At 35.9% G+C, this 12,379-nt stretch overlaps 1 protein-coding gene across 1 annotated transcript in view; it reads right to left on the reverse strand.

Annotated features, from left to right (window-relative positions):
• Positions 1-2,204: 2,204 nt before the first annotated feature.
• The window catches only part of LOC120092871 (MADS-box transcription factor 23-like), a 36,034-nt gene continuing 25,859 nt past the window's right edge, over positions 2,205-12,379 (reverse strand). The window contains exons 2-5 of the mRNA XM_090308503.1: positions 6,412-6,556; positions 5,921-5,982; positions 5,741-5,840; positions 2,205-2,554 (exon numbers count right to left, since the gene is read on the reverse strand). Coding sequence (XP_090164629.1) covers positions 2,471-2,554; positions 5,741-5,840; positions 5,921-5,982; positions 6,412-6,556 — 391 coding nt within the window. The 3' untranslated portion in view covers positions 2,205-2,470. The remainder of the gene's footprint in view (positions 2,555-5,740; positions 5,841-5,920; positions 5,983-6,411; positions 6,557-12,379) is intronic.

A 12,379-nucleotide genomic window follows, 5' to 3' on the forward strand; every position in this document is an offset into this window, starting at 1 on the left:
GGGTTTCGGTGCTTTTTGTTGTTATTATATATTATAAATTCTTCTTTCTTTATTTCTTCTTCTTCTTCTTTTTCTTCTTCAACAAATACACCATTATCATCCCTTCATTTCTGCTCCTTCTGCATGCGTTGGAGGATCTCCTTTCACCCAGGTTATGTATTATCATTCATTCATCTTTTCTTTCTCCACTCCTTTAATTATACACACTTTATTTCTCGATTACCCTACAGATCTCATTGTTTTTTTCTTTTAAAAATAATCTAATTTCATTTGTTTTTTTTTTTTCTGTTTCTTTTATGATCATTATCCTCGAGTTTTGTGGATTTCTTTTGCTGAATTCAGTTTCGTGGTTTCTTTGTGTATCGCTGGAGGAGGAGGAGGAAGAAGGTACGGAAAGGAAGACAGAAATCAAGTACAAAATATTACTGTTTTATTTTACCCTTTCTTTGATTTTCTGCCGTGTTATGTGTTGCCTGATTCGAAAATGATTGATCTTACTTTGATTATAATATACTCTTATTTTATAAGAGGATGATAAAAAAGAAACAAAATATAAAAATTATTAAAATTTAAAAAGGTTGCATACATGGGTTGTTAAAGTTGAAGGTCAAATAATATAATCCATAAATTATTGTAGCCAAATTCCAAAAATACTTTTTTAGAAGTAATTTAATAGGATATGAATATTTTCTTTACCTGTCTATATATCAATTAAATTTCCCATACCATAGTAATTCGGTAGTAAGAAATCACATTTTTTAATAATTTATTTATTTATTAAATATATATTATGTGTGTGTGGGTATATATTTACACACTACCAAGAAAGAGGAATTCTCCGATTAAGGGTCGCTTCCAATTGTCATGTCCAAATCCAAACAAGCCCTGACCTGTGACCATATCAGCGGAGAAGGTTTTCAAATGGGTTTTTTGTGCTCTTTTCAGGAAACTACAATCAATGCTACTTATTTCATTTATAAAACCCATCAGCTGACACCTTAAATTGAGAAAATTACATGAATAAAATAAATACGGGGCAAAATATTCTTTTTTATCCTTGGGTTTTGAATTTTGAGTATAGTTTCAGTTGGGTCTTCTTTTTACTCAAGTACCATTTAGTTCAAGTTTCCTAATGTTCACTTTAATTTTCTATTACTTTTACTCAAGTACCCATTTGGTCCAAGTCTCCTAATGCTCACTCTAATTCTCTATTAATGATAACTAAATTCGTTTCCATTATTTTTTTTTTTTTACTACATGAAAACATATTTTATATATATATATATAACAAACTAATGAGTAGATAACATAATTTTACTTTACCCATCATCTGTAGAGTATGATGGATGTTAGAAACTCCCAGGGTCACTCTAAACTAAACACCAAGTCAGACAAATGGAAACACAAGAACTTGGCAGGCAACTGCAAAATAAAACTCTGCCATGAGCCCCATCATACCTCCCCATGTTCACACCTTTACCTTAGCATAAAATCCAAAAGTAAAATATTATCCCTACTGAGTACCATTAGTTCTCCATCCATTTTAAAAATTATTTTTTTAAAAAAATTACATCATAATTCTTTACGATTAATTTAACTGGACGTTAACGCTAAGACCCAAAGTGAGCATGAGTGAAAACTTAAGGAAAAAAGTGGGACTAAAGACCAAATGGAAATTAACATTTTGAAACCTAAAAATGAATGTACCGTACTCAAAACTTAGGTACCAAAACGTTTCTCTCTAAAATTTTCTCAATTTGGAATAACAAGGCTCAGAAAAAGCATCAAATAAGTGTTTGCTGCATGGTTTCACTTTAGCATAGAACCTGAATTATGCTACAATTGTCATACTCAGATGTTACATATTATCTTGAGGTAGAAGAACATAGCAATTATTCTAGAAGGTTCTTGAATTATCTACCATGTTACAGAAATATGAAGATTAGATTTTTTTAGAATTACATTGGAGTATGTAAAATAAATATCTCAAAAGAAAATATCTAGAAATATCCTAGGTTTTCTTTAGGTTCAAGAATTCCTTCCTAAGGGATAATCTAAGAAATATCTACGATTCCAAGGATCTCACAGAAATATCTACGATTCCAAGGATCTCACATCTATACAAATGAGTGAGTGTGTCTCATTTGTAAATCAACTAAGCAAGCAAAGAGAGGAAAAGAAAAGCGAGAGACTTAGAGAGAAACTTAGAGTGAAAAGTGAGTAAGTGTGTCTTGAGAGAGTGAAAAAGTATTCTTTCAAAAGTGTCCATCTTTGTACATTTTTAATAAAAGTTTCTTTCTTTCATAGAGATAATCTCTCATTCTTTTGTGTCAATTTCTTCAACTTCTTCAATGTATTAAGCATATTTGCTTATGCAGGTTAGCAGGATGTTAGGAATTCATACAGTTCTGCAGCTTCTATTTATTTTATTTGGGACAACAACAACCATAGTGTTGTTTGTGGTATTTCACTAATTAAATGGTGGGCTGTTGAGCACGCCCATAGCCATATCCATATTGTATGTCCAACCGTCACTTTCTAGCATTGCTTCAATCTGCAAGTAAAAAGAATATTCATTGTAACGTTTAAATTCCTCACTGGTATCTAGTTTCAAGATTTTGTTTCCTGTTCATCTAGAATCAGAGCAATGTGCTAAAAGCAGAAGCATATTCTCATACAAAATCTTGTTGACCCCCCCGAAGAAGTGCTCAGAAGTAAGCAGTTCGTTGGAATCACTCTACACATTTTTAATTCATGTAAGGTTTCTATCTTTAATTAGACATACATATACTTCTTGAAATTAGCTTTAAAAAAATTCTTAGCAATCAGATAACACAGCATATGCCAACTAATTTCGATTTCTTATAGCAATTGTGATTATAATGGAAAAGTCTTTAATTGCTATTGAATTGTAAGTCAATTTAATCACACCTGAGGAACAAGTAGTTAGTTGTAGAATGTTTATATGTGAGCCTATGGCTGGAATTCCCTTGGAGTCCACACATTCCAGAAAGTCGCAGCCTTTAGAGTGAGTCAATTTAAAACTTGAGAATCAAGCAGTTAGTTCTCCTTTCCAAGTTGACAGGCTGTTTAAATATATTTGAGGAAGTCCTTGGATACACATCTTCTGTACAAAGTTGTAGGTGGTTTCTAGTTCTCATCCCTTCCTCATTTACAACCACCACCGTATACCAATGTTGTGATTTGGCAAAAGACGGACAAAAGAAAATATTTTCTTTTGCATCATTCTTTAATTTGTCCTCGAGTTTTATCCTTCTTTTCCTTTTTTATTTCTTTATGCACACTAATTTGTGGAGGATTATAGGATGGTCAATGTACAACATTCCAAGCTAAATCTCTTTGCCTTTTTGATTCCCTATATGAAGAGGAAAGCAAGAGCATGCATCTGATAGGTAGAGAAGAGAAAACTTCTCCAAACTTGGGAATAATTCTGGCTTGCCTTAATTTTGTGGTTTTTGTCAATACAAGTGTACACGAGCATCTTTCAGGACTCTGACAAGAAGGTAGTGTGCAAGATTTGGCAGTTTGAGGTATTGTTTTGGATTCAATAACAAGTGAACCATAGCCAAACTTACCTAACTTAAAACAGAAACAAAACTTTGTGAATAAGTAAGAAAGACTCAAGTGTTTAAAAGGGTGTCTATTTTTGCACCAATAAAGCTGTAGAAAACCAAGCCCAAAAAACTATAAAAAACTGAAATAGAGTATCTAAACAGACGTTTATTGCACTTGCCCCATAATGTCCAAAAGAAAACTCGAATGATGGACAACCGAATCGCCTTCTTTGACCTGTGAAAAGGATGTGCCACCAAAAGAGATGCAAGAATGTCGAACTTACTAACAAGCCATTGACCAACCAAAAGCATCCAAAATACTATGCTCGAAACGAGAAGCAAAAGAACAATGTATAAATAGATGGGCAGGAGATTCTGAATTGCTTTGACACATAAGACACAAGGATGAAGAGATAGAAATGTAGGGCATATGACATTGAAGACGGTCAAGAGTATTAACAACACCAAGACTAAGCTCCCATAAGAAAATTTTGATTTCCTTAGGAAAATTCTTCATCCAAATGGCAGAATATAAATCCTTCACAAGAGGCTCAATCGTACCCACCAAATTATCCTAATAACTTATTCGAGTCAAACAGCTCCCTTGGGGTAGTATCAAATGCTGGTGATAGTTTCCTTGGGGTAGTATCAAATGCTAGTTTCCTTGGGGTAGTACTAAATGCTGGTGATAGTTTCAGGACAGCATAAAGATATAAACACATCTCTGCATAATGCGAACGACCTAGTTACAAGCTAGGCTTAAAATTAGATCCCTTAGCCAGCCTCAACGGAGGAAAATGGAATACTGGATGAATGGTGCTCGTGAGCAGCAACTCTACTTGGTGGGCCATTTGTCTCACTCTTTTAGTTATGAGATAAGGTCCATTGAAACAGGGCGAATATCTCTTTTTGGTTACCTAGTACTAATAACCGCCATTGGGCTGAAGTTTTGGACATACCAAGTCACTCGCTAAAACTGTTATCTCACCCATGCTTAGCTTGCTTGACCCTTCATATTTTCAGAAATACCAAATCACTTATCAGTTAATTTATTGTGTTTTTTTTACCATCGTAGCTGACAGTATCTTCCAGTTTCAGCAGTGAACAACTTAACATAAACAGTTTTCTTAAATTGATTTACATATATTATTATTGCTTCCCTATGCGGGTTCTCATTTTCTCATAAACTAGGCACACATAGGTTCCACAACATTCCAGAGGGGTTATACTTGGAGATAACATTGTTTATGTTACAAAAGTTCCTACAAAATGGAAAATGACCTACTTGTGAGTGTGGTTTGAACTATTGATTTACCTTAACCAATAAGGTTTATGATAAAACTTAGAAACAGATCCAATTTGAGTACCTCCACAAAATAAAATTCAACAGAAATCTGAAGAGTAACTGCAGCAATTGAATGAGTTTAGTGGTTTTTCATATAAAATTATTGACTCTAGAGATATTGTAATATAGAGAAGATTAAATTGTTTTAAGCACGGACAGAATCCGAAGCCTTCATTAGCATGTCATCCTCTTTTTCTAATAGATTTTTATGCTGCTCAACTTCAAGCTATATTTGTAAATTAAGGGGATTTTTCTTGCAATGTTTGTACTTTTATTCTAAGCTTGCAATTGCTCATGTTGTAAAGTGTTGACAGTCTTTCTAATAAAAGATCAAGTCGTTCTTATTTCAGTATAATTTTTTAAGTATCACCAAAAAACTTATTCTGAAAGAAGATAACAATGCTATAATAGTGCTTCTGATCATGGAAGTCTATTTAAATTACTTCTGAAATTTGTACATGCCTAACGAATCTTCATATTTCACATGTCCCAAAATAGGCTTTCACATACTAAAAGTGTCTTCAATCCTTTAGTTAGATTAGTTAAGGAAAGGGTTACATTTGCTTAAATTGATCCTAAGCAACATAGCCGACGTTTCCAAGGGGAACCACCATATAACTTGCAGCCAGGGTCTCTCACTAGGGAGAATTAGAAAAGTTTCTAGAGGTATAGGACAGCATATAAGACAAACACAGCAAAATATGTACTGATTTTGTTTATGTAACACACGAGTAACTGGTGGAGGACTTGAAATCATTTGAAGTGATTAGTTAAGTTGAAACCTCTTAGATGAATATGTGGTGCAAATAAATAAACTCACTCTTTGAGATTTGATTTTGTCAAGTGTGCCTTCAAGTTGATTCTCCAATTGCATCATCTGACTTACATCAAGCTTCTTGAAATTTGGTTCTTCAACCTGACTGGAAATGAGAACATGCCAGTCAAACTTTGAGCAATTTTAATACATAAAAATGACTCTAGTTAAAATATAGATAATTGCCTGTGAATAGTTTTTAGGAGCTTTCCGAGTGAAACCAAGAATGTCTCATCAGATTCATGGTCCTGCAGAAAGAAGATGCAAGATTATATTTCAAAGAAAAAGGAGATGCAAGAGTTCCCCCTGGATAAGGAAGTCGAAATATTCTCCACCCAAGAAAAAAAAAATCTAATGGTGGACTAGGCCTCGTTAGTATTTGTTGTCAGTGATATATAATTAAATTTGTCTTTACCCACTAGCTTAAGCTTTTGGATCAATTAGTGATTTAATATCCGTCTCCTGTGCTTGTGTTTTAAAATGTAGCACTTGCTAAAAAACTATGCTATAACTTCTTTCATCTTTTTAAAGTGTTTTTTATCTGATAAAAATAGTTTCTAAAATCTCTTTAAAATTGTAATGAAACACCATTTAAAAAATTCTTTTGTGCACTTATAAAAAGTACTTTTAGTAATCTATAAATAGTTTAAAAGACATGTTAAACATGTTTTAATTACCTTCACTAGATATTGTAAATCCTCATTCACCTTTTTTGCATCATTATCAATTAGACTTTCACTTGTCCCTTGAAGGGCATTGTGAATTGGACTTTCATTTCTCCCTTGAAGGTGACTTTGGTAGCGCATAATAATATTCAGTAAGCTGCATCACAACCAAGAAAGAGCATAACAGAGTTGATGCTAATAAAGTAATGGACATAATTAATTGTGTGCACAGATCCCTAAGAGCATCTGCATGAAGGTAGGATTGAAAAGGCTACTTTGTAGAATTAAAATTAAAGCCTATTCGGTTGGCTTCCAAGTAAACTACTCTTCCAGCGTGTCCTAGCCTGTCCATGCTAATTTTTGTAGCGTGTGTTGTCCAAAAGGTATATGACATTGACATGAACATGACACCAGATGTGTTCTGATGACCTATAGACTTTGAAGACTTGTCGTGTGAATCGCTTATAGAAGGAAAGATTACCTTTTATCCATTATAGACATGAAGAAAATGCTCCTCAAGTATTAGTGGGAAGAGATGTACCATTGCCTGTCGTCCTCATGTCTTTTTTAAGGATTGATGGCCTTAGATGGAGCTTTTTTGGAAAGTTCTGTGTGTTAGCTTACTTTCTTTCAATGTATTTCTTTCAAAAAAGTGTCCTACAAGTTACCCTTACCTTTCGAGAAGATTGGGACTCTTGTAAACAAGTTCTTTCTATCTAATGGACAAGGCAAAAAACAAATATAAACCAAGAGAACTAAGCACAAAAAACAAAGCCACAGTAACTTGACCAAGGTTGCAATTACATTTCTGCCCCTTCTAGCATACGTGTGAACTAGGAGGCCTAACATTATGCTTAGGTACAATGCCACCTTATCCTCAAGGTAAAAAGTAGGAAATTGTTGTATAATGGCACAAGATTCCAAGTGACTTCATGAGTGGGTAATTCCTCCATTCAACCAACACCTCAATCTTATCTTAGTCAAGATTCTTCTAATATCCATAGACCTCTTTAGGTTATGTAATCCATTTGACCTCATCATTCAACATATGGGGCATATGTTGGACTGTCTAGGATGTGCCACAATTTTCTTCGATTGGTAAACATGGAACATGAGGTGTATTGAAGCCATTGATGGTAGTTTCAACATGTAGATGATTGCCCACCTCAAGACATAATGCAATAAAGGCCAAAGTACTTATGGGAGGGTTTTTCGTTTCGACTTTTGGCAATCAGATGTTGACGACATGACCTTAACTTCAAATACACCCAACCACCCTTAGCAAATTCCATCTTAATATGTTTAAGATTAAAACTTTCATGTGATTTCTAGTTGTATCAAGTGCTCTTTAGACTAAACAGGGCAGAGTTGCCTTAGGCTAAATGCCAATCTAAGGAAGCATTGGCAATCTTTTGAGACACGTAGAACATCACGATGGAGGCAGCGACCATAGAAGGCGTGAAAAGGAGTGATACCAATAGAGACATGGTATGTAGTGTTATACCAAAATTTTGCCCATACAACCATTCAACCCATCCCTTGGGTTTTTCATTGTAGAAGCACTGTAAATAGGTCTTAAAACCTATTAACCACTTACATGTGGTCGTTGGTTTGAGGGTGATAGATCGTGCTTTGGTGGAGCTATGTGCCTTGGGAATAGAAAAGCTCTACCAAAAATGGCTGACAAAAATGCGATCATGGTAAGAGACTATGGAATCTTGAAATCTGTGAAGTTGGACGACCTCTTTGATAAAGGCATTACCACGCCTTTGGTGATAAATGGGTGAATTAGGGGAATAAAGTATGGTACTTCAGACTACCAACCACATTCGATTTCAAAAGTCCCTCGATAAAATCCACGCTAACGTCTATCAAATTGAGTCAAGTATTGGCAACAACTCTAACAGACACATCGAAGATGTGGTCAAGGTTTTGTTATGTTGGAAACGGTGCATTTCCCTGCATCCTGACCCAATACAATTCTCCCATGAATCTCTTGTAAGTCCTCAGAAATCCAAAGTATAGTAAGTCAGTTCATGCATGCTCCTGATCCTACTCACTTTCAAGCAACTTATAGGATCCTAAAATATTTAAAAAATACTCCAGGAAAAGTCATACTTTTTAAAAAGTATGACCACCTAAATCTTAAAGTGTACACTGAAGCTGATTGGGCAAGTAGCATCACTGATAGAAGATCCACTTCTCGTTACTGCTCATTTGTTGGAGGGAATCTAGTTACTAGACAAAATAAAATATAAGTGTGGTCGCAAGAAGTAGTGTTGAACCAAAATTTAGGCATTAGCCTATGGTATTTGTAAGGGTATATGGATAAGAAGACTATTGAAAGAATTGAAATTCTTTCAAACAATGTCCATGCACATTTACGGTGATAATAAGACAACAATTTCCATCGTCCACAATCTGATCCTTCTTGATAGGAAAAAACATATTGAAGTTGATAAATACTTCATAAAAGAGAAGATTGATGTAGGAGTAATATGCATTCTCTACCTTCCAATAACAGAACAAATTGCAAATGTGTTAACTAAAGACCTCCTAAAGTGGCAATTAAACAATTTGATTGGCAAGTTGGCAATGAATGATATCTTCAAACCAGTTTGAGGGGGAGTGTTGATCATTTCCTTGGTTGTTAATATCTCTATTGTATTTATTTTGTTATATTTGTAGTATTTATGTTTTCCTTATTTGTAGGGGATATTTCTTCTATTTAAGAAAGTCTTTCTTTCTAAAAGAAATAAGACATGAAATATACTTTTTGGCAATACATGGAAACTTTGGCAAGAAGAATCGAAGCTCTTTCAGGAGGCCCTTAAAATGCCCAAAATGTTCCAGCATTCAATCAAGAATGGGAAGGAGAGGCAGGCATGGTGTTGGACAACAAGGTATGTGCATAAGTAACAAGAAGCTGTTTAAGAAAGAGATCAAGAAAATCACCTACTGATAACTTGTAGAATACCGTGGCTTTTATTTGAATAATCATGGAAATTCAGTTGAAAATGCAGTAACTTGAGAAGGAAATCATGTAAAAAGATGACCTTTGCGTTTAACACTTGCAAAACTAGTTGTCCTGAAATATTGTAATTCTAACCTTTATAAATGTATTAATACTATTGAAATAGAAGAAAATAAGACGACACAAGGAGTTTACATGGAAAACTCTAATTCAGGGAAGAAAAATCACAGTAGAAAAGGACTTATTATTTAATGTCATACGTACAATAGACCCAACCTCAAATATAAATAGAATGAGGTGAAACCCTAATTTAGTAAATATAGCATAAATTACAAAAATCCCTTTAGGGCTAATTCAACGTATTTCAACACTCCCTCTAAAGTTGGAGCATAGATATCGGCAAGACCCAACTTGCTAATACAAGCTTCAAACGTCTGCCTCGATAACCCTTTCGTAAAAACATCTGCAATCTGTTAGACTGAAGGTACATAAGGAATACAAATAGCTCCATGGTCCAACTTTTCTTTAATAAAGTGCCTGTCAATTTCCACATGTTTGGTTTTATCACGTTGCACGGGATTATTCGCAATACTGATGGCAGCCTTATTATCACAATACAGCTTCATGGGCCCTGGACTATTCTCGTGAAGATCAGATAAAACTTTCTGCAACCAAATTTCTTCACACACTCCCAGATTCATAGCTCTATACTCTGCCTCAGCACTACTTCTGGCCACTACACCCTGTTTTTTACTCCGCCATGTTACCAAATTTTCCCATACAAAGGTACAGTACCCTGAGGTTGACCTTCTATCAGTCACAGATCCGGCCCAATCTGAGTCAGTATATGCCTCGATGCTCCGTGTGTCATGTTTCCTGAACACCAAGCCCTTCCCAGGGGTGGATTTTAGATATCTCAAAATTCGAGTCACAGCTTCCATGTGCTCCTCATATGGACTCTGCATGAATGGACTTACTACACTCACAGCATAGGAGATGTCGGGCCTAGTATGAGACAAGTAAATCAGTTTTCCTACTAATCGTTGATACCTCTCCTTATTTACAGGAACTCCTTCCGAAATACTTTTCAGTTTGCTATTGGCCTCAATAGGAGTGTCAATAGTTTGCATCAAGTCATTCCTGTTTCCTTTAACAAGTCCAGAGTATACTTCCGCTGAGATACAGATATTCCTACTTTTGATTTTGCCACTTCCATCCCTAGAAAATACCTTAAACTACCAAGATCCTTGATTTCAAATTCACCTGCCATCCTTTGTTTTAGCTTAGCAATTCCTGCCGTGTCATCTCTTGATAGGATGATGTCATCAACATACACTACCAACACAATAATCTTTCCTAAGGGTGATTTTTAGGTAAACAAGGTATGATCAAAATGCCCCTGAACAAACCCTTGGGACTTAACAAACACGGTGAACTTGTCAAACCATGCCCTAGGGGACTGCTTCAACCCATATAAAGACTTCCTGAGTTTGCAAACATGATTCCCAAACTTAGCTTCGAAACCTGGAGGTGGACTCATATAAACTTCCTCTTCCAACTCACCATTTAGGAATGCGTTCTTTACATCTAGTTGATGTAAGGGCCAATCTTTATTTACAGCGACAGACAGAAGAACACGAATCATGTTTAACTTAGCCACTGGGGAAAAAGTTTCTGAATAATCAATTCCATACGTCTGAGTGAACCCTGTAGCAACTAACCTAGCTTTATACCTCTCGAGTGTTCCGTCAAACTTATACTTCACTGTGAACACCCATTTGCAACCAACTGTTTTGTGATCTCTATGGAGAGCTACTAATTCCCAAGTCTTATTTGCCTCAAGAGCTCTCATTTCCTCCATTATTGCTGCTTTCCACTCGGGAACTTCCATGGCCGCATGTACACTGGTAGGTATTGCTAGAGCATCCAGCTGAGTAGTAAAAGCCTTAAAACCAGGAGATAAGTTACTATAGGTCAGAAAACTATGCAAAGGGTATTTTGTACATGACCTGGTTCCCTTTCTCAGAGCAATTGGCATATCCAGAGTGGTATCACAGTTGTCAATTTTCGTTTGTCCCTCTTCAGTATCAGACTTTTGAGACAATTCTGCATCTTCTTGAGGATCTTTCAACACCTCATTACCTCCTGAAGTTTCAACCTTCTCTGAGCTCATTTCATCATTTTCTATGTTCCCAAAATTTTCTTCAAGACTCTCCTCTGAAACAACGGGATCTTAAACTTGAGCTGGTTCCGATGCTTGGACACTTTCTGATGGAACACCAAAGGTTTCCTGAATTTCCTTTATGATATTCTTCCTATGGTATGTTATCCAGGGCACTTGTCTAATAGGAAGAACCGACACGGGAACAACAGGAGCAGAGTTAGGTTTAAGACTAGGTAGACTGGGAACAATAGGAGCAGAATTAAGTTCAAGACTAGGTAGACTAGGTCCAGGAACATTGGGGCTAGGCTCAAGTTCAGGAATATTAAGACTAGGCTCAAGATTCAGGCTAATGGGTACGGAGTACGTGGAACTGTTAGTCTCTTCATTCGTGGTCTCCTCCTGAAGATGACTAATGGGAAAGAACAGTTTATCTTCAAGGAACGTGACATCCATAGTGACAAAATATTTTCTGGAAGATGGATGAAAGCATTTATAGCCTCGCTGATGAAGGGGATATCCGACAAACATACATTTTTTAGCTCGTGGAGCAAACTTAGTCCGGTGTGGACCATGAGTATGAACAAAGGCTGTACATCCAAACACACAAAGAGGAACCTCAGGAATAAGACGGGTAGACTGATAGAACTCTATGAAGCACTCAAGAGGGGTTTGAAACTTTAGAACTCGTGAAGGCATTCTATTAATTAGATGAGCTGCGGTAAGAACCGCATCTCCCCACAGGTACGAAGGGAGAGACGCTAAAATTATCAAGGAACGAGCAACTTCAATGAGATGGCGATTTTTCTGTTCAGCCACCCCATTTTGTTGTGGAGTATATGCAC

The sequence above is a fragment of the Benincasa hispida genome, chromosome 12 (assembly GCF_027475165.1).
Source record: "Benincasa hispida cultivar pf3 chromosome 12, pf3_genome.v1.1, whole genome shotgun sequence".
Lineage (NCBI taxonomy): Eukaryota > Viridiplantae > Streptophyta > Magnoliopsida > Cucurbitales > Cucurbitaceae > Benincasa > Benincasa hispida.